The 18859-nt window shown below is 34.2% G+C and overlaps 1 protein-coding gene and 1 pseudogene across 2 annotated transcripts in view; one reads left to right on the top strand and one right to left on the bottom strand.

The window, feature by feature from the left end:
- SAMTOR (S-adenosylmethionine sensor upstream of mTORC1) overlaps positions 1 to 18631 on the top strand; it is an 83163-nt gene extending 64532 nt beyond the window's left edge. Inside the window, exon 5 of the mRNA XM_082400085.1 lies at positions 15413 to 18631. Coding sequence (XP_082256211.1) covers positions 15413 to 16042 — 630 coding nt within the window. The 3' untranslated portion in view covers positions 16043 to 18631. The remainder of the gene's footprint in view (positions 1 to 15412) is intronic.
- On the bottom strand, positions 8 to 15406 carry LOC309632468 (protein-L-histidine N-pros-methyltransferase pseudogene; annotated as a pseudogene). Its single transcript has one exon. The product of its transcript is annotated as a protein-L-histidine N-pros-methyltransferase pseudogene (transcript).
- Positions 18632 to 18859: the final 228 nt, after the last annotated feature.

Raw genomic sequence — 18859 nt, 5'->3', positions numbered from 1 at the left:
TATGCATAGTTCTGTTTGTTTTGAGATGAATATTTTACATGTATATATTACAAAGGAAAGCACTGTCTTTACATTCCTGAAATAGCAAATATATTTCTTGTGTACAAGTTGATAAGAGACTATTTCTATTCAAAACTAAATGTATACTCTGTGAAAATTTGAGCATTTAGTTAACTAATATTAATTTGACCAATACCATATTTGTCTTCATTTTGTTTTGTTCCCTGTTTATCATCTATCATTTCAATCAAGAAACTTCAGTAAGTTGCAAAGATTCCTTATTTTATTTTTTAATGCATCTCTTTCTGAAATGTACTCTGATGTAGAGCTATTATGGAATAGTGGAAAGAGCAGGGGCTTTGGAGACAGCCAAAACTTTATTAAATCCCAGCTATTTGTACTTAGTAGATAAAACTACTTAACTTTACAAAGAATGTTTCCTCTGCTTTTAAAATTAGATTTTTTTTCCCTCAATGACATAAGTTTATAACATTTGCCATTTTACTTTTGATATGGCACCAGGCACAAAAATTTTTTTACAAATTTTTATTGCTATAAAGAGATTGTGATAGAGTATAAACTCAGGCGCAGAGATGTTTTTTCCTCCACTCCTATATTCCCAGCACCTAGAAGAGTGCCTGGCATATTAAGTACTCATTAAAGATTTCTTGAATAAAAGAATGAAATCTTATTTTCAACCTTGATTTGACTCTCTGAGCCTCAGTTTTCTCGTCTGTGCAGTGGGGTTTGTAGTGGACCATACCTTATAAGATTGTTGTCATGTTTACTTGAGAAAAAGTATTTAAAGCACCTAACAAAGCACCTGTTATATAGTGAGTGCTAAAGAAATGTTTACTGTTATATTGAAAAGTTCCTGCATGAAGAGTCAACTTTCATATGAATTTATTCTTTAATTTTTATGAGCTTGACTGTCTATATTGAATCTATATGACTAACAATGACAAATAAGAAAATGCTAAAAGCATTACTATTATCTCCTAAACGTAGACAGATACTTGCTTTATGGTAAAACAGCTGTTCTTAGCTTACCACTGCAGAGACCTCCTGGGCCATTAGAAGCTATAGTTTTAAAGTGCAGGTGGATTTGTACATGGATTCTCTCCCCTTCCTTCCTCAAGACACACATTAGAGATGTCCTTCAGGGACTGGTAAGATATGATGGCCATTTGATCTAAACCTAAGGTTCAAATATTTAAATATTAAGCTTATTTATAGATAGGGCTATAAATTTTCAACTGTAAAGCCATTAGAGAAGGCAAAAGAACTACTATACATGAGTTCAGTAGTAGAATCAGACTTTGATAGTTCCAGAACCCTATAACTAATTTTAAAACAAAGGGAAGAAACTTATACTTCCAGTCAAGATGGAGTGACAGGGACCAGACTGATCCTCTTTCCCCCTGCCTGCAGCAACTAAAAAGTGGACAAAATATTCAAAATAATATACAAGACACTGGACATCAGGTAATGAAGGACAGTGATCCCCAAGAGATGGAAAACAAATGAGATGAGCCATATGGTTGCACCAGCACATAGCCTTCAGAGAGTTTCCAATGTGTGGCACAAACAGGGGATCCCAAGCAGAGTCCAGCTGATACTGAGTTGTAGAGGCAGAGGTGAGAGTCCTGAGAGACCAAGACAGCTGGGGCTCATGGACAAAGTACCAAAGATATGAGAGCTGCACAGAGAGAAAACTCCAGGGGTCTGCAAAGAATCCTCCCTGAGTACTCAGCTGAGTACTTATCAGTACATGTCTGTGAGAAAACTACATGAGACTGGAGGAAGTACCACCTCAAAGATCTAGAGGTTATAGTGCCCAGCACACTCACACAGGCTGGAAGTAGCACCCGTTCCCACCAGCCACACTGGAAACCTCAAGAATCACAGTATCTTGGGTAGAGTACACAGAAAAGCCTTGCATCAGTAGTGGAGAGTAATTAGCCTTAGACTGAAGGCTGCTCTAGTCCCACCTAACAAATCTTGAAACAAAAACCAAAAAGATCAAACTGTCTCCAAATAATTTAACTATATCCTAGAGCAAGTTAGACTATTTATAGCAATACCAAGTCATCCAGGACCCAGCAAAGTAAAATTCACCATGCCTAGCATCCAATAAAAAAGTAATCAGTCAAGTAAAGAAGCAAGAAAATAGGACCCACAATGAGGAGATCCATCATCCATCAGAGACCAACTGTGAACTAACACAGATGTTAAAATTTGGAAACAAGTACATTAAGATAGGGACATTATGACTGTATTCTGTATGAACAAAAAGTAAAGTAGAGACGTGGAAGATAATTAAAAATACCCAAATCTAACTTCTGGAGATGGATACTATGATCTATTATATGAAACATGTACTAGATGGGATTAATGGTACATTAGATATTGAAGAAGAAAAGTTAAACTGAGGACATGGCAATAGAAACTACCCAAAATTAAACGAGTTTTTTTTTTTTAATGGAAAAGCATCAGCAAGCAGTGAGTTAATTTCAAATGGCCAAATATAAGCATAATTGGAGTCCCCCCAGAAAGGAATGAAAGAAGTAATGGTCAGAATTTTTCTGAACTTGATAAAAGCTAACTAATAGTAGAGCTGACCCTTAGCACCCAGGGGAATTGTTCCAGGACACCCCACCACCACCACAGATATCAAAGTCTGTGGGTGCTCAAGTCCTTAGAGTCAGCTCTTCATATCCCTGGGTTCCATGTCCACAGATACAGAGGACTAATTGTATATTTCTTGGAAAACTCCATGTATAATTGGACCTGTGCAGTTCAAACTCGTGTTGTTCAAGAGTCAGTTGTAATGTAGAGTTTATAATCTATATAAAAATAAAATGTATGATAACAATAGCACAAGAGGGGAGAAAGGGAAATATACTATATGTATAGTAATAGGTTTTTATACTATATATGAAGTGGTAAAATACTATTTGAAGGTAGACTATGATAGATTAAATATGTAGACTATAAATTCTAAAGCAACCAGTAAAATAAAGAGTTACAGCTAATAAGCCAGCAAAGGAGATAAAATAGAATTATAAAGAAATTTCTTTAATCCAAAAGATGGCAGAAAAGAGAAGGAAACAATGAACCGATGGGAAACATAGAAAATAAATAGCAAGATCATACATTTAAACTTAAGTTTACCAATAATCACATTAAATAGATATGGCCTAAATACACCAATTAAAAGGTGGAAATTGTCAGATTGGATAAAAAAAAGCAAGACTCAAATATATGTTGCCTACAAGAAATGCACTTCAATTATAAACACACAAATAGGATGTGTAAAAGAAAGGCACTGTGGCACTATTACAGTCAGACAAAGTAGATGTCAGAGCAATATTACCAGCAATAAAGATGGCCATTTCATAATGATAAAAAGGTCAATTCATCAAGAGTACAAAACAATCCTCAATATATACGCATCTAATAACAGAGCTTCAAAATACGTAAACCAAAAACTGATAAGGTAGCAATTACAAATAGACATTTATAAAATTATAGTTGAAGATTTCATTACCCCTCTCTCAATAATTGATGGAACAATTAGAACATTGGTCAAAGAAGAACTCACAAGGAAAGTTAGACCATATTTTGGAATGAAGATAAATAAAAACATAAGATATCAAAAACATAAGATATGCATAGGATGCCACTAAAATCACTACAATAGTACTTAGAGGAAATTTTACAATACTAAACACCTTCATTAGAAAAATAAGCAAGGTCTCAAAGCAATGACATCAACTTTCCAACTAGGAAAAAAAACAAGGCCACATTAAATCCAAAATACAAGAAAGAAAATAATAAAGATTACAGCAGAAATCAATGAAATAGAAAACCTTCAGAAAAATAGTAGGGAAAAACTGATGAAAGCAAACACTACCTCTTTGAGAAGATCAATAAAATTTATAAATCACTAGCCATACTGATTAGGAAATAAAGAGAAAGGTGTAACATCATGTATATTTTACCAATATTAAAGGAAAATAAATATTACAAAAAATTTTATGCCAATAAATTCCACAACTTAAGTGAAATGGTCAAACTCCTTGGAAGACACATACTGCCAAAGCTCACTCATGAAGAAATACATAACCTCAGTAGCCCTAAATGTAAAGAAATTTGAATTGGCAGTTAAAAACTTTCCCACAAAGAAAATTCCAGGCTCAAATGGCTTCACTTCCCAACTTATTCTATGAGGCCATTACCCCAATACCAAAACCAGAGACATTATAGAACAACAACAACAAAAACTTACAGACCACGTCCATCATGAACATAGACAGAAAAGTTGTCTACAAAATTCTAACATATTGAACCCAACAGTATTTCAAAAGGGATAATACATCATGGCTAAGTTTGATTAATTCTAGGAGTGTAAGATTGGTTTAATGTTAAAAAAAATACTCAATCTCTAACACCTATACAAAAATCTACTCAAAATGGATTAAAGACCTAAATATAAGACCAGATAATATAAAACTCCTAGAGGAAAACACAGGCAGAACACTCTGACATAAATCGCAACAATATATATTTTTTTGATCTGTGTCCTAGAGTAATGGAAATAAAAACAAAAATAAACAAATGGGACCTAATTAAACTTAAAAGCTTCTGCACAGCAAAGGAAACCATCAACAAAACAAAAAGACAACCTACAGACTGGGAGAAAATATTTGCAGACAATGCTACCAATAAGGGATTAATCTCCAAAATATACAAACATTTCATACAGCTTAGTATCAAAAAAACAACCCAATCAAAAAATGGACAGGAGACCTATATACACATTTCTCCAAAGAAGACATACGAATGGCCAACAGGCACATGAAAAGATGATCAGTATCACTAGTTATTAGAGAAATGCAAATCAAAACTACAGTGAGACATCACCTCACACCAGTCAGAATGGCCATGATTAAAAAGTCTACAAATAATAAATATTGGAGAGGGTGCGGAGAAAAAGGAACCCACCTACACTGTTGGTAGGAATGTAAATTGGTGCAGCCACTATGGAGAACAGTATGGAGGTTCCTTAAAGAACTAAAAATAGAGTTACCATATGATCCTGCAATCCCACTCCTGGGCATATATCTGGAGAAAACTCCAATTTGAAAAGATACATGCACCCCAGTGTTCATAGCAGCACTATTTACAATAGCCAAGACATGGAAGCAACCTAAGTGTCCATCAACAGATGAATGGATAAAAAAGATGTGGTATATATACACAATGGAATATTACTCGGCCAGAACAAAGAATGAAATAATGCCATTTGAGGCAAAATGGATAGACCTAGAGATTGTCATATTAAATGAAGTCAGACAGAGAAAGATAAATAGCATATGATATCACTTATATGTAGAATCTTAAAAAATAATGATACAAGTGAACTTATTTACACAACAGAAACAGATTCACAGACGTAGAATACAAACTTATGGTTACCAAAGGGGATAGTGGGGGACGGGTCTGGGGGGGAGATAAGTTAGGAGTTTGGGATTAACATATACACATTACTATATAGAAAATAGATAAACAACAAAGACCTACTGTATAGCACAAGGAACTCTACTCAGTATCTTACAATAATCTATAATGGAAAAGAATCTGAAGAAGAATATATATATAAATGAATCACTTTGCTGTAAACCTGAAACTAACACAACATTGTAAATTAACTATACTTCAGTTTAAAAATGGTTAAAAATAAAATTACATATACCATAAAAAAAACCCCACTTATTCTTTTCATCACCGTAATACACTAAAAAAGAAACCTACAGCTAACATCATACTTAATAGTGAAAGAAAAATGTTTTTCCAATAAAAACTGAAAAAAGAACAAGATAAGGTTATTTACTCTCACCACCTCTATTCAGCATTCTCTAGAGGTTTTAACCAGTGCAGGAAAGCAAGAAAAAGCAATGATAGGCATCCACATTGGAAAATAAGATGTAAAACTGTCTTTGTTCACAGATGACATTGATCATCTATTACATTATTCTGTGGAATCTACAGAGAAGCTACTAGAACCAGTAAGTGAGTTTAACAAGGTTGCAAGATGTAAGATTAACATATAAAAATCAATTCGTATATACTAGCCACAATCAATTAGAAATTAAAAATAGTACCATTTATAATAGCATCAGAAATATGAAGTATTTAATATATGAACATATACTTACATGAAATATAAAGCTGACAAATATATAGCAAAACTGTATATTGAAAACTATAAATTATCAAGAGAAAGTAAAGAAGACCTAAATGAGTAGAGATATATACTGTGTTTATTGGTGGAAAAACTCAATATCTTTAACACATCCATTTTCCCAAAATTGATCTATAGATTCAGTGCAATCCTGATCAAAATTCTAGCAGGTGTTTTTGTAGAAATTGATAAATGTATTCTAAAATTTGTGTGGAAATCCAAAGGTCCTAGAATAGCAACTTTTTAAAAGGACAGTGTTGGAGAGTTTCAAAATTTATTTTAAAGTTACAGTAATGAAAACAGTGTGGTATTAGTGTCAGGATTATTAATGAAATATAACAGAGAGTCCACAAATAGGGCTAAGCCCCTTATAGGCGTCCCAGAGGGAGAAGAGAGAAGAGGATCAAAAATGTATTTGAGAAAATTATGGCTGGAAACTTCCCAAACCTGAAAGAGAAAATACTCATATCCAGGTACAGGAAGCACAGAGGGTCCCCAAAAGATGAACCCAAACAGACCCATATCAAGACATATCATAATAGAAATGGCAAATTTAAAGAGAGAATTTAAAGACAGCAAGAGAAAAACAAAGAGTCATATACAAGGGAATTCCTGTAAGGCTATCAGCTGATTTCTCTGCAGAAATTTTGCAGGCCAGAAGGGAGTGGCATGATATATTCAAAATGCTGAAAGGGGAAACCTGCAAACTAGGATACCCAGCAAAACGATTATTTAGAATAGAAAGCGATAAGAGCCTGCTGTATAAAAAAATTAAAAAAAGAAAAGAAAAAGAATAGAAAGCGAGATAAAGAACTTCCCAGACAAGCAAAAAATAGTTTATCAGTACTAAGCCTACCCTAAAAGAAATGTTAAAGCGTCTTCTCTAAGTGGAAAGAAGTAAGGATCTACAAGAAAGGGAAAATCCCACTAGGAAAGGCAAATATATAGTAAAGACAGAGAATCAATTGTGAAAGCAACTGTAACTGCAATAAACAGTTAAGGGAGAATCATGAAAATGTAAAATATGACGTCAAAACACAAATGGGAGGGGAATTAAAAATGTAGATCTTTTAGAATGTGTTTGAACTTAAATGACTGTAAGTTTAAAATAAGTAGATATATTATAGGTCAATACATATGAACACTGTGGTACCACAAATAAAAAAACTTACAATAGATATACAAAAATTAAAAAGAAAGGAACACAGCTTACTACTAAAGAAAGTTCATCAAACCACAAGGGAAGAAACAAAAGAAGAAAAGAACAGAACTACAAAAACAGCCAGAAAACAAGTAATAAAATGGCAATAAGTACATACCTATCAATAATCAGTTTAATGCCAATAGACTAAATGTTCCTATCAAAAGACATAGAGTGGTTGATTGGCCTAAAAAACAAGACCCATTTATATACTACCTATAAGAGACTCACTTCAGAGCTAAAGATACACACAGAATGAAAGTGAGGGGATGGAAAAGATATTTCATACAATGACAAGAAAGTGGGGGTAGCAATACTCATATTAGACAAAATAGAATTTAACGGAGTATATAACAAAAGACAAAGAAAGGCATTATGTAATGATAAAGGGATCACTACAAGAAGTTTTACACTCATTAACATATATACATCCAACACAAGAGCACCTAAATATATAAAGCAAATAACTAACAGACATAAAGGGAGAAATTGACAAGAATACAATAATAGTAGGGGACTTTAACACCTTACTGGCATCAATGGACAGATCACCCAGATAGGAAATCAATAAGGCAACAGTGGTCTTAAATGACAGAATGGACCAGTTGGACTTAATAGATATCTACAGGACATTCCATCACAAAACAGCAAAATATACATTCTTTTCAAGTGCATGTGTAATGTTCTCTAGGATTGATCACATGCAAGGCCACAAAACGAGTCTCAACAAATTTAAGAGAATAGAAATTATATCAAGCATTTTTTCCAGCCACAACAGTATGACACTAGAAATCAGTTACAGGAAGAAAAATGGGAAAAGAACAAATGGGGAGGCTAAAACAACATGCTACTAAAAAAACCAACGGTTCAATTAAGAAATCTAAGAGGAAATCAGAAAATACCTCAAGACAAATGGAAATGGAAACACAACTTTCCAAAATCTATTGGATGCAAAAGCAATTCTAAGAGGGAAGTTTATCACAATACAGGCCTTCCTCAAGAAAAAAAATCTCAAACAACCTAATCGTGGACCACCTAAAGGAATTAGAAAAGGAAGAACAAAGCCCAAAGTCAGCAGGAGGAAGGAAATAATAAAGATCAGAGAGGAAAAAAATGAAATAGAGACCCAAAAAAATAATGGAAAAGATAAGTGAAACCAAGAGCTGGTTTTTGAGAAGACAAACAAAATTGATAAACTTTTAGCCAGGGTCACCCAAGAAAAAAAGAGAACCCAAATTAACAAAATAAGAAATGAAAGAGGAGAAATAGCAACTGATACCACAGAGATACCAAAAAAAATAAAAGAATACTATGAACAGTTATATGCCAACAAATTGGACAATCTAGAAGAAATGGATAAATTTCTAGAAACCTACAACCTGCCAAGACTGAATCAAGAATAAACACAATTTGAACAGACTGATCACTGGTAGTTTAACTGAATTTGTAATTTAAAAGAACGCCCAGCAAACAAAAGTCCAGGACTGGATAGCTTCACAGAGGAATTCTGCCAAACATACAAAGAAGAGCTAACACCTTTCCTCTTCAAACTAGTCCATAATATTGAAAAGGACAGAACACTCCGAAATTCATTCTACAAGGCCACCATTACCTTGATACCCAAAACAGCAAGGACACTACAAAAAAGAAAATTGCAGGCCAATATCTTTGATGAAAATAGATGCAAAAATCCTCAACAAAATATTAACTAACCAAATCCAGCAATACATTAAAAAGATCATACACTATCATCAAGTGGGATATAGTCCAGGGATGCAAAGATGTTTCAGTATTTGCAAATTAATGTGATACACCACATTAACAAAAGGATAAAAGTCACATGATCATCTTAGTAGACACAAAAAGCATCTAACAAAATTTAACATCCATTCGTGATAAAAACTGTCATCATAGTTGGTATAGAGGGAACATTTCTCAACATAATAAAGACCATTTATGACAAACCCACAGCTAACTTCATACTCAACTGTGAATAGCTAAAAGCCTTTCCTCTAAATTCAGTAACTAGACAAGGACGCCCACTCTCACACTTCTATTTATCATAGTATTGGAAGTCCTAGCCACAGCAATCAGGCAAGAAAAGGAAATAAAATGCATCCAAGTTGAAAGGGAAGAAGTAAAATTGTCATTACTTGCAGATGACATGATAGTTTATATAGAAAACCCTGAAGTCTCCACCAAAAAACTATTAGAACTAATAAATGAATTTAGTAAAGTTGCAGGATATAAGTTTAATATACAGAAATCTTATGCTTTTCCATACACTAGTAATGAACTGTTGGAAAGTGAAAGTAACAAAAAAGAAGTCTCATTTAAAACCACATCAAAAGGAATAAAATACCTAGGAATATACTCAACCAAGGAGGTGAAAGACCTATACTTCGAAAACTATAAAAAACTGATGAAGGAAATTGAAGATGATGCATAAACATGGAAGTATATCCTGTGCTCTTGTATTGGAATAATTAAGGTTGTTAAAAGGGCCATACTACCCAAAGCAAACTACAGATTTAATGCAATCCATATCAAAATACCCATGACATTTTTCACAGAACTAAAACAATCCTAAAATTCATATAGAATCACAAAAGACCCCAAGTTGTCAAAGCAATCTTGAAAAAACAAAAACAAAAACAAAACTGGAGATATCACGCTCCCTGGCTTTATACTACAAAGCTACAGTATTCAAAACAGCATGGTACTGGCACAAAATCAGACACATAGATCAATGGAACAAAATAGCCCAGAAATAAATCCACACACCTATGGTCAATTAATCTATGACAAAGGAGGCAAGAATATAAAATGGGGAAAAGACAGTCTCTTCAGCAAGTGGTGCTGGGAAAGTTGGACAGCTGAATGTAAGCCAATGAAGTTAGAACACACCCTCACACCATGCACAAAAATAAACTCAAAATGGCTTAAAGACTTAAACATAAGACATGATACCATAAAACAACTGGAAGAGAACATAGGCAGAACACTCTTTGACATAAATTGTAACAATATTTTTTCAGATCTGTCTCCTAGGGCAAAAGAAATAAAAGCAATAATAAACAAATGGGACCTAATTAAACTTAAAATCTTTTGCACAGCTAAGGAAACCATCGACAATACAAAAAGACAACCCACAGAATGGGAGGAAATATTTGCAAATGATATGACTGACAAGGGGTTAATATCAAAATATATAAACAACTCATACAATTCAATATCAACAGAACAAACAGCCCAGTCGAAAAATGGGCTGAACACATGAATAGACATTTTTCCAAAGAAGACATACAGATGGCTAATAGGAACATGAAAGGATGCTCAACACTGCTAATTGTTAGAGAAATGCAAATCAAAACAACAATGAGATATCACCTTATACCTCAGAATGGCTGTCCTCAAAGTCTGCAAATAACAAATGTTGGAGAGGATGTGGAGAAAAGGGAACCCTTGTACACTGTTGGTGAGAATGTAAATTGGTGCACCTACTAAGGAAAATAATATAGAGGTTCTTCAATAAACTAAAAATTGACAACCATATGATCCAGCAATTTTACTCCTGGGTATATATTAGAAGAAAATGAAAACAGTAGTTCAAAAAGATACATGCTCCCTTGTTTTCATAGCAGCGTTATTTACAATAGCCGAGATAAGAAAGCAACCTAAGTGTCCATCAACAGATGGATAAAGAAAATACATACACATATATACACATACACACAGGTATATACACATACATACACACACAATGGAACCTTACTCTGCCATAAAAAAGAATGAAATTTCTGCCATTTGCAAAAACGTGGTTGGAACTAGAGAATATTATGCTTAGTAAAATAAGTCAGACAAAGACAAATACTATATGATATCACTTATATGTGGAATCTAAAAGATAAAACAATGAATGTATATAGTAAAACAGAAACAGACTCACAGATATAGAAAACAAACTAGTGTTACCAGTGGGGAAGAGGGAAGGGAAGAAGGGCAAGATAGGAGTATGTGATTAATAGATACAAACTACTGTGTATAAAATTGATAAGCAACAAGGATATATTGTACAGCACTCTGGAATATAGCCATTATTTCGTAATAACTTTTAATGGCGTATAATCTCTAAAAATACTGAATCACTGTGCTATACACCTGAAACTAATATTATAAATTAACCATATTTCAATAAAAAAAGAAGACATTGTTAAAAGAATGAAAAGACAAGCCATAATCTGAGAGAAGTATTTTCAAGTTATATATCAGATTATGAACTTGGATGAAGAATAAAGAACTCTCAAAATTCAATAAGAAAATAGGTTTTTAAAATTTAAAACAACCCAATCATTTTTCACTATGCAAAAAAACTGAACAAACACTTCACCAAAGAAGATACCCAGGTAAACGTCACTACTCATTAGGAAAATCCAAATTAAAACTTCAATATACTACTACACACCTGTGACTATGATTAAAATTTAAAAGGCTGGCCATTCCAAGTGTTGATGAGGATTTGGAGGAACTGGAACTCCAATAAACTCCTGGTAGAAATGTAAAACTCAGTATAAGTGCTTTTGAAAATAGTTTTGAAGTTTCTTTAAAAGTTAAACACGCACGTACTGTATGATCCAGCCACCCCTTTCCTCGGTATTTGCCCAAGACAAATGAAACATGTCCATTCAAAGACAAACAGGAATGTTCATAGCAGCTCTAGTTGTAATAGCCAAAAACTAGAAACAACCAAGTTGTCTATGAAAGGTATATGGATAAACAAAGCATGGTATATCTTAATATAGTAGCCTACCTCAGCAATTAAAAAGGAATAAACTATCAATACATGCAAAAAAAATGGATTAATCTGAAAATAATTGTGCTGTATGAAAGAAGCCAGGCAAAATAAGAGTACATTATTCTGTATTATTCCACTTATGTAAAATTCTAGAAAATACCCACTGATCTATAGAGATAGAAATCACATCAATGATTGCCTAGTGGCAGGGGAAGAGCAGGGAGGGTACAAGGAAGGGATTATATAAGGGGCACAGGAAAACTTAGGCAGGTGTTGGATCTATTCATCAATTTGATTGTAGTAGTGGTTTAATGAATGTATAAATGTTAAAACTTACCGAAGTGTACACTTCAAATGTTTGTGTGTCAGTTATACTGCAGGTTGTATATCAGTTATACTTCAGTAAAGCTATGCCTCTGCCCCAAAAGGAGCAAAAGGAAGAAGAAAAACAATCTTTTTTCCACATAGTTCCACGTAGTAGAACTTTATGTGTCGCATTTCCTAATAGATAGTCCAGATGCTTATGTGACCAGCTTGTCTACACACTAACAGAATTGAGGGACTGAGGTATTAGCTCATATCTTTGATAATTAATTAACTATTGTTATATATAAGGGTAACTAATTTTTATCTAATTTTAAAACTGCTTTCTTATTCTGGATTATTTCCACAGAGTTTTTTTTTTCCATCTCCAAAAAAGTTTATTAGCATGATTAAAAACATTTTTTGAATAATGATAGAATTTCTAAACATAAAAGAGTATCAGTGGCTATATCCTATAACCAGTATTTGCAACTGGATGGACAGCTTTATTGCCAGTCTTCATTTTATTAAAGACAATCCATATTTATTGGTTCCATGTGAAGTCATGACTGTTGCTTTGCCTGAGAATGAGTCCCTACTGCAATTAAGTATAAAAAAAATATCTCCCAGGTGAACCAGTTTGCAGGGCAGAAATAGAGACACAGATGTAGAGAACAAACATATGGACACCAAGAGGGGAAAGCGGGGGTGGTGGGGGAGTGCTGTGATGAATTGGGCGATTGGGATTGACAGGTATACACTGATGTGTATAAAATGGATGACTAATGAGAACCTACTGTATAAAAAAATAAATAAAATAAAATTCAAAAAATATATGTCTCCCATAATCGGAGTGTGACCTGCATGACAGTAAAGAGTTAATAAAAATCCTCAAAGAGTTGGGGTTTTGTTTTTCAAAAACATTTTTTACACACTACAAAGAAATAATTAGTATTTTGGCTTTTAAAATTCCTGCATGATATTTAGAATGGCAGTCCCCAAAGGTCCTCCCTTCACAAAATTGAGAACACAGACCCTCTTCCGGAGCATACATTCTTGGGGTGGACTCTGAAGACTTCAACCTCCACGTGTTTATACTGGTTTGAGAACAAAGCGTCATCCAGAATGTAGTAGTCTATACATGTCACCTTCACACAGGTATGGCAGTCTGGTGAAAGCTTCGATAACAAAACCAGCTTTTCTGAAAACTTCAGGCAGAGACTATTCACTTGTTCTTCCCAGTTCTATCCCTTGATTTCCAAAGTTTCTGATGGTTTATCCCACTTGCCATCTATGTTTTCCACATAGGGATGAAAAGGTAAGACCAGAGCAAGGATGACCCTGCCTCTAGTTGGCTCCAAGACACTTCTGATACCTTTTAACAAAGTCAGGGGCTGATCACAGCGGTCCAGCAGATTCAAGCAGCTGATGATACCGTACTGGAACCCTGTATTCTGCCATTCATTTTTACCAAGCACTCTGTATTTCTTCTTGTGAAGCTGCCATATCATAGTTTCAGACAGCTCAGTGGCATAAATTTCTTCAAAATGAGGACTCATGATTTTTGTGACTTCTCCATCTCCAGCACCTAAATCAAGAAGTCTGTGGGTTTTTCAGTCTGGATTAATTTTAAGCAGTCTCTGAAACTGATCTGGTGAAAACACAAACATTGAGCCTCTTCCTAGCAACCCATTGATAGACGTTCTAGACATAAACTGGCTAAAAACAGATGACACAAAAGAGTGATATAATTGGATACAAAGACAGCCTGGAGTGATTCGCATAGTTTCTCTCTGTTGCACACAAACCACTGGTGGTTCTTCCTGCCGCCTGCGGCCGCCGCCGGCCCACCCCAGTCCGCTCGTCATGTTCATGTACAGGGAGTGGGTGAGCGGGCTCCGCAGGGTCCACATTCTCCGCGCCAGCCACACGGACGCCAGGCTCAGACACAGCCAGACCGCGAGCAGTCGCATCGGGGGCCGCGGCCGCTCGCTCCGATCACCGCCGGTGCCGGGGCAAGGAGGAGGACGCGCTGCCGCCTCCAGCTGCCGCTGCCGCTGCCGCTGCCGCCCAGGATCAAGCCATCGCGCCGAACTCGCCCATCCAGCTCCTTCAGGGCAGAGGCGGAGGGTCTCCATAGAGTTTTAATATTCAGCAAATGATACAGTGCTGTTTATTTTTTTACTTGTAGTGTATCTCATGGTCATTTGACTCAGTTAATTAAATTTAATACATAGTTTGTTTCAAGCCGGAGATTAGCTTTTTAATAGAATCAATATATTATTAAAATTACTTCTGAGATGGTTAAAGTTAATGGTTGAAAAGATGTTTTTCATGACCTTAAAAAAGTTTAAGGTATTTTGCTTTTACACATTTATAACTGCTTTCATTATCCTCTTTGACTTCTTTGATTCATCTTTATTTCATGGTATTTCTTGTTTAAAGTTATTTTTATATTAACCTGTTTTTTGGTAACTATAAATGTTTAAGTGAATATAAATATGACTAAGTTTAGAAATAAATCATCCCTGTAAGCTCTTATCCAAATTAAATTTCAAATAAACCCTTATTATTTTTTAAAAATATATACTTAAACATTATTTCTAATTTTTCATTAATTGTTACTCAGAAATATTTTTTTTTAAATGATGACTAGAAATTCTTTGGGCTTAATTACTCTGAGATTTTTCTGAGTAAAAGTTTTGGTTGAATAAGTGTGTGCAAGTGGAATATTTATAAAGGAAAGGTACATAATTAAAGCTTGAATTATGTAGAAATGCTGTGAAATAGTTTGGTTTAAAATTTATGTAATTAGGTGGAGGTAATCTTAAAATTCTTAACATGCCTTGTTTTTCCCTTTCTGCAGAGTGTGTATAAATGTGACTTCCTGAATTTGCAGCTTCAGCAACCACTCCAGCTTGCACAGGATGCTATAGATGCCTTTTTGAAGCAGCTAAAAAACCCTATTGATTCTCTTCCTGGAGAACTTTTCCATGTGGTTGTTTTCTCTCTCCTTCTTTCCTATTTTCCATCACCTTACCAGCGATGGATTTGCTGCAAGAAAGCCCATGAACTGTTAGTGTTAAATGGTTTATTGCTTATCATCACACCTGATTCCTCCCATCAGAACCGTCACGCTATGATGATGAAAAGCTGGAAGATTGCTATAGAGTCCCTGGGCTTTAAACGTTTCAAGTATTCCAAATTTTCACATATGCATCTGATGGCATTTAGAAAAACCTCCCTAAAAACCACAAGTGACTTGGTTAGTAGGAACTACCCAGGGATGTTATATATTCCTCAAGATTTCAACAGTATAGAAGATGAGGAATATTCTAATCCTTCCTGCTACGTTCGATCAGATATAGAAGATGAACAGCTAGCATATGGTTTCACAGAGCTCCCTGATGCTCCATACGACTCAGATTCTGGAGAAAGTCAATCCAGCTCTATTCCTTTCTATGAGCTAGAAGATCCCATATTACTTTTAAGTTAATATAAAAGCAAAAGGCCCTTTCAGTCCAGACTCCTAAACTTAATTGCTTACACTAATCAGAAATACTAACATGAACTCAGTACTTAAAACCTGCTTTGCATAGAAGAAATGCAAAGGTTTACAGAGTTTGCTATTTTTTTCTACTTCTGGATTTTAAAATTTATTCTTATATAGAAAGCTTAAAGTTTCACGCAGAGTGACTCCTGTCATAGCAGAAACCACTGTTATTTTAGCATTTAGCACTAAGATATTATAGAAAGGTACCTTTTTCTCTTTAGTGCTATTGTGAAAAATGAAGCATAATTTGCTATGTATTTTTCTTGTTTTCATCTTTTCAGTGTTGACTTTAAACCATTGCAATGAGAAACTAAGATATGTAGAAAGCTGTAGATTGCACTTTGATGACTCACAAGTTAAATGTGACAGAGATAGATTGGTTTAGTAGTTTTGTGATGCACTTATTCTTTTTTCTAACTAAATTGTTACCTGTTATAGAAAGCCATTTTGGCTCAGTTTTGTCTGATGATTGAACATTCCCCAAACTTTTTGGAATTGATAATTCTTATTCTTTCTTGCTTGCTCATTTGGCAGCATCAGACATTGGGGAGATATTTCCCCCGAAGTATGTATTCTAATTTGATTAGCATAGTACAGTAAACACCATTGCCAAAATAGAGTTTTCATATCTTTCTTGTTGATTTGGGCCTTGGTGTTAAGTATATTTAATGGTGAGAATTCACTTTTACTTTTTTACATTTAGATTTCATTTACAAAATTTTCTATTTAAGCAAGGAACAATATAATACTCAATACTGACCCGAAACACATTTGTGAAAGGGTTTGCACTTGTAAGAGAGCTTATGTTCTACCTAGACCAACCTTAATAGGGTCCTCACCTTTCCATTAAGGAGGTGCTGCACTACAAGTCTGGAATTATATAGAAAAATTTTAAATTAACCCTCTCCTGGTAATCTCATAAAATGGTTTTGACGTTTTGGTATTCTAATTTCTATCTAAATCCTAGCAGAAATTTTTCTTTGAATATATAAACCATTAGTTGGCTGTGGGAATTTTCCCTTTCCACATTGATAAATGCCTTTCTGTGTTTCTGAATCAGAAGCAAATGATTAAGGAGAAATATATGTCCAACAAGACAAGATTAGTTTAAATGGCTAAGAACATTTAGTCCACATTGTCTTGTCAGCCAGCAATTGTCATGTAAACTATCATTTTTAAGAGTGCCACTGTGTGGATTTTTTTTCAAGTGGTTATTACATTAAAATTACCTCATACTGAGGTTTTTGCACTGAAATATCACAGTTTCAGATTTCATGGTTAATGTTGTGTGTGTGCGTTTTTAAAGGAAATTTGCATTTTCAATAGTTGATCCTAAATTCATAAACTGAACTTCTTTACTCTGATAAAAGTGTTTTTGTGCTTATTGTGAATTGCTGTAGTTAACTCTGAATGTCAAACTTTATTTAGAAATAAAAAATTTACCCTTTAAGATATAAATGGTTGAGTGTGTATACCCAATATTTCAGATTAAATTTCACATTCTAAATTAATGAAAGTAACAAGATTGTAATTAACCTAAAAGTCAGTTGAGTAAATGCAATAAATATTGGTTGCTCAAGTATGCCAGAAGTAACTTGAAGTTTTTCGTTTACTTTCAATAGCATAAGATTACTTAATAATAAGGAATAATTAGGACTTTCTTTCCAATTAAGCACTACAGGTCAAGTCTTGTAACTCGCCCAAAAGAAGAAAAAAAACACTGTTCAGGGTAACATAGAAATGTGTGTTGTTAGTACCTCCTTTACCATACGGTCCGTTTTCTGTGATTTGGCTAAATGCTATCTTAAAGGCAAAGAAAAGCAACATACCAAACAAAAGTGCTTTGAAAGTAAATGAAAACAGTGCTTTTGAGAGGCTGGTGTAAGTATTGATATATGACCTTGGAGTTAGCCCATGTGTTACAGCTAAAATGTTGGTGCTATAAATTCTTCTGATTGTTTACAGATGTTGATTCTGCTTATGCTCCAAAGTGTGCATGATGTGTTTTAAGTAGTACTTTAAAGAAAAATCTCTTTATAAAAACCTATACTCTCACTTAGTATAAATTTGTTTGGATTTATAAATCTCATTTGTTACTGTAAATTCATCTTCAAAATTAGGTTGGCGCAGGATTTAAACTAACACGTATTCCACCAAAGCCAATTCAACATATAAATGTTAAAATATAAGCAGTCATGTGGCTTGGTGCCAGATTATATATGTAATGACACAAGAAGTTATTAGAGCCTTTAATACTGTATGGGTACTCTTGAGAATGATTTTGTTTGGATATGAAGAATTTAAGGGGCCTCCTGTCACATTCACAACAGTATTCTCCAAAATAATTTGATGTTTCAAAAACAAATGATCATTTGCTTGGTTTCTTCAGGATTATGACTAGATCAAGTGGTTTATATGATAGTTGCCAAGTGGTGGGAGGTGGCTTATCTGAAAATGTATGTTTGTGTTTGTTGTATTTTTTCACATTTTGTGAACAAAGCACATTTATTAAAAATTTTAAATTTTCTAATATTCCTTGTCCATTATTTACGAACTGAAAGTTTTGTGGTCTTGACCTAATCTCACTAAGTGATTTCAGAATTGGGAAGCAATTTAAAACTTAAATGACTTAGAATTTTCTATCTGGTTTCATCTAGTCTAGTCCCTTAATTTCATAAATTCATTCACTGAGATCCAGAGAGCTCAAGTGACTTCCCCATTATCATGCTATTTACTGATGAACAAGGACAACAAACAACA

The sequence above is a fragment of the Balaenoptera borealis genome, assembly GCF_965194805.1.
Source record: "Balaenoptera borealis genome assembly, chromosome: 7".
In the NCBI taxonomy this organism is placed as follows: Eukaryota; Metazoa; Chordata; class Mammalia; order Artiodactyla; family Balaenopteridae; genus Balaenoptera; species Balaenoptera borealis.
Note: the sequence above shows the minus strand (reverse complement) of the source record. Positions and strands in the feature narration are given on the sequence as shown.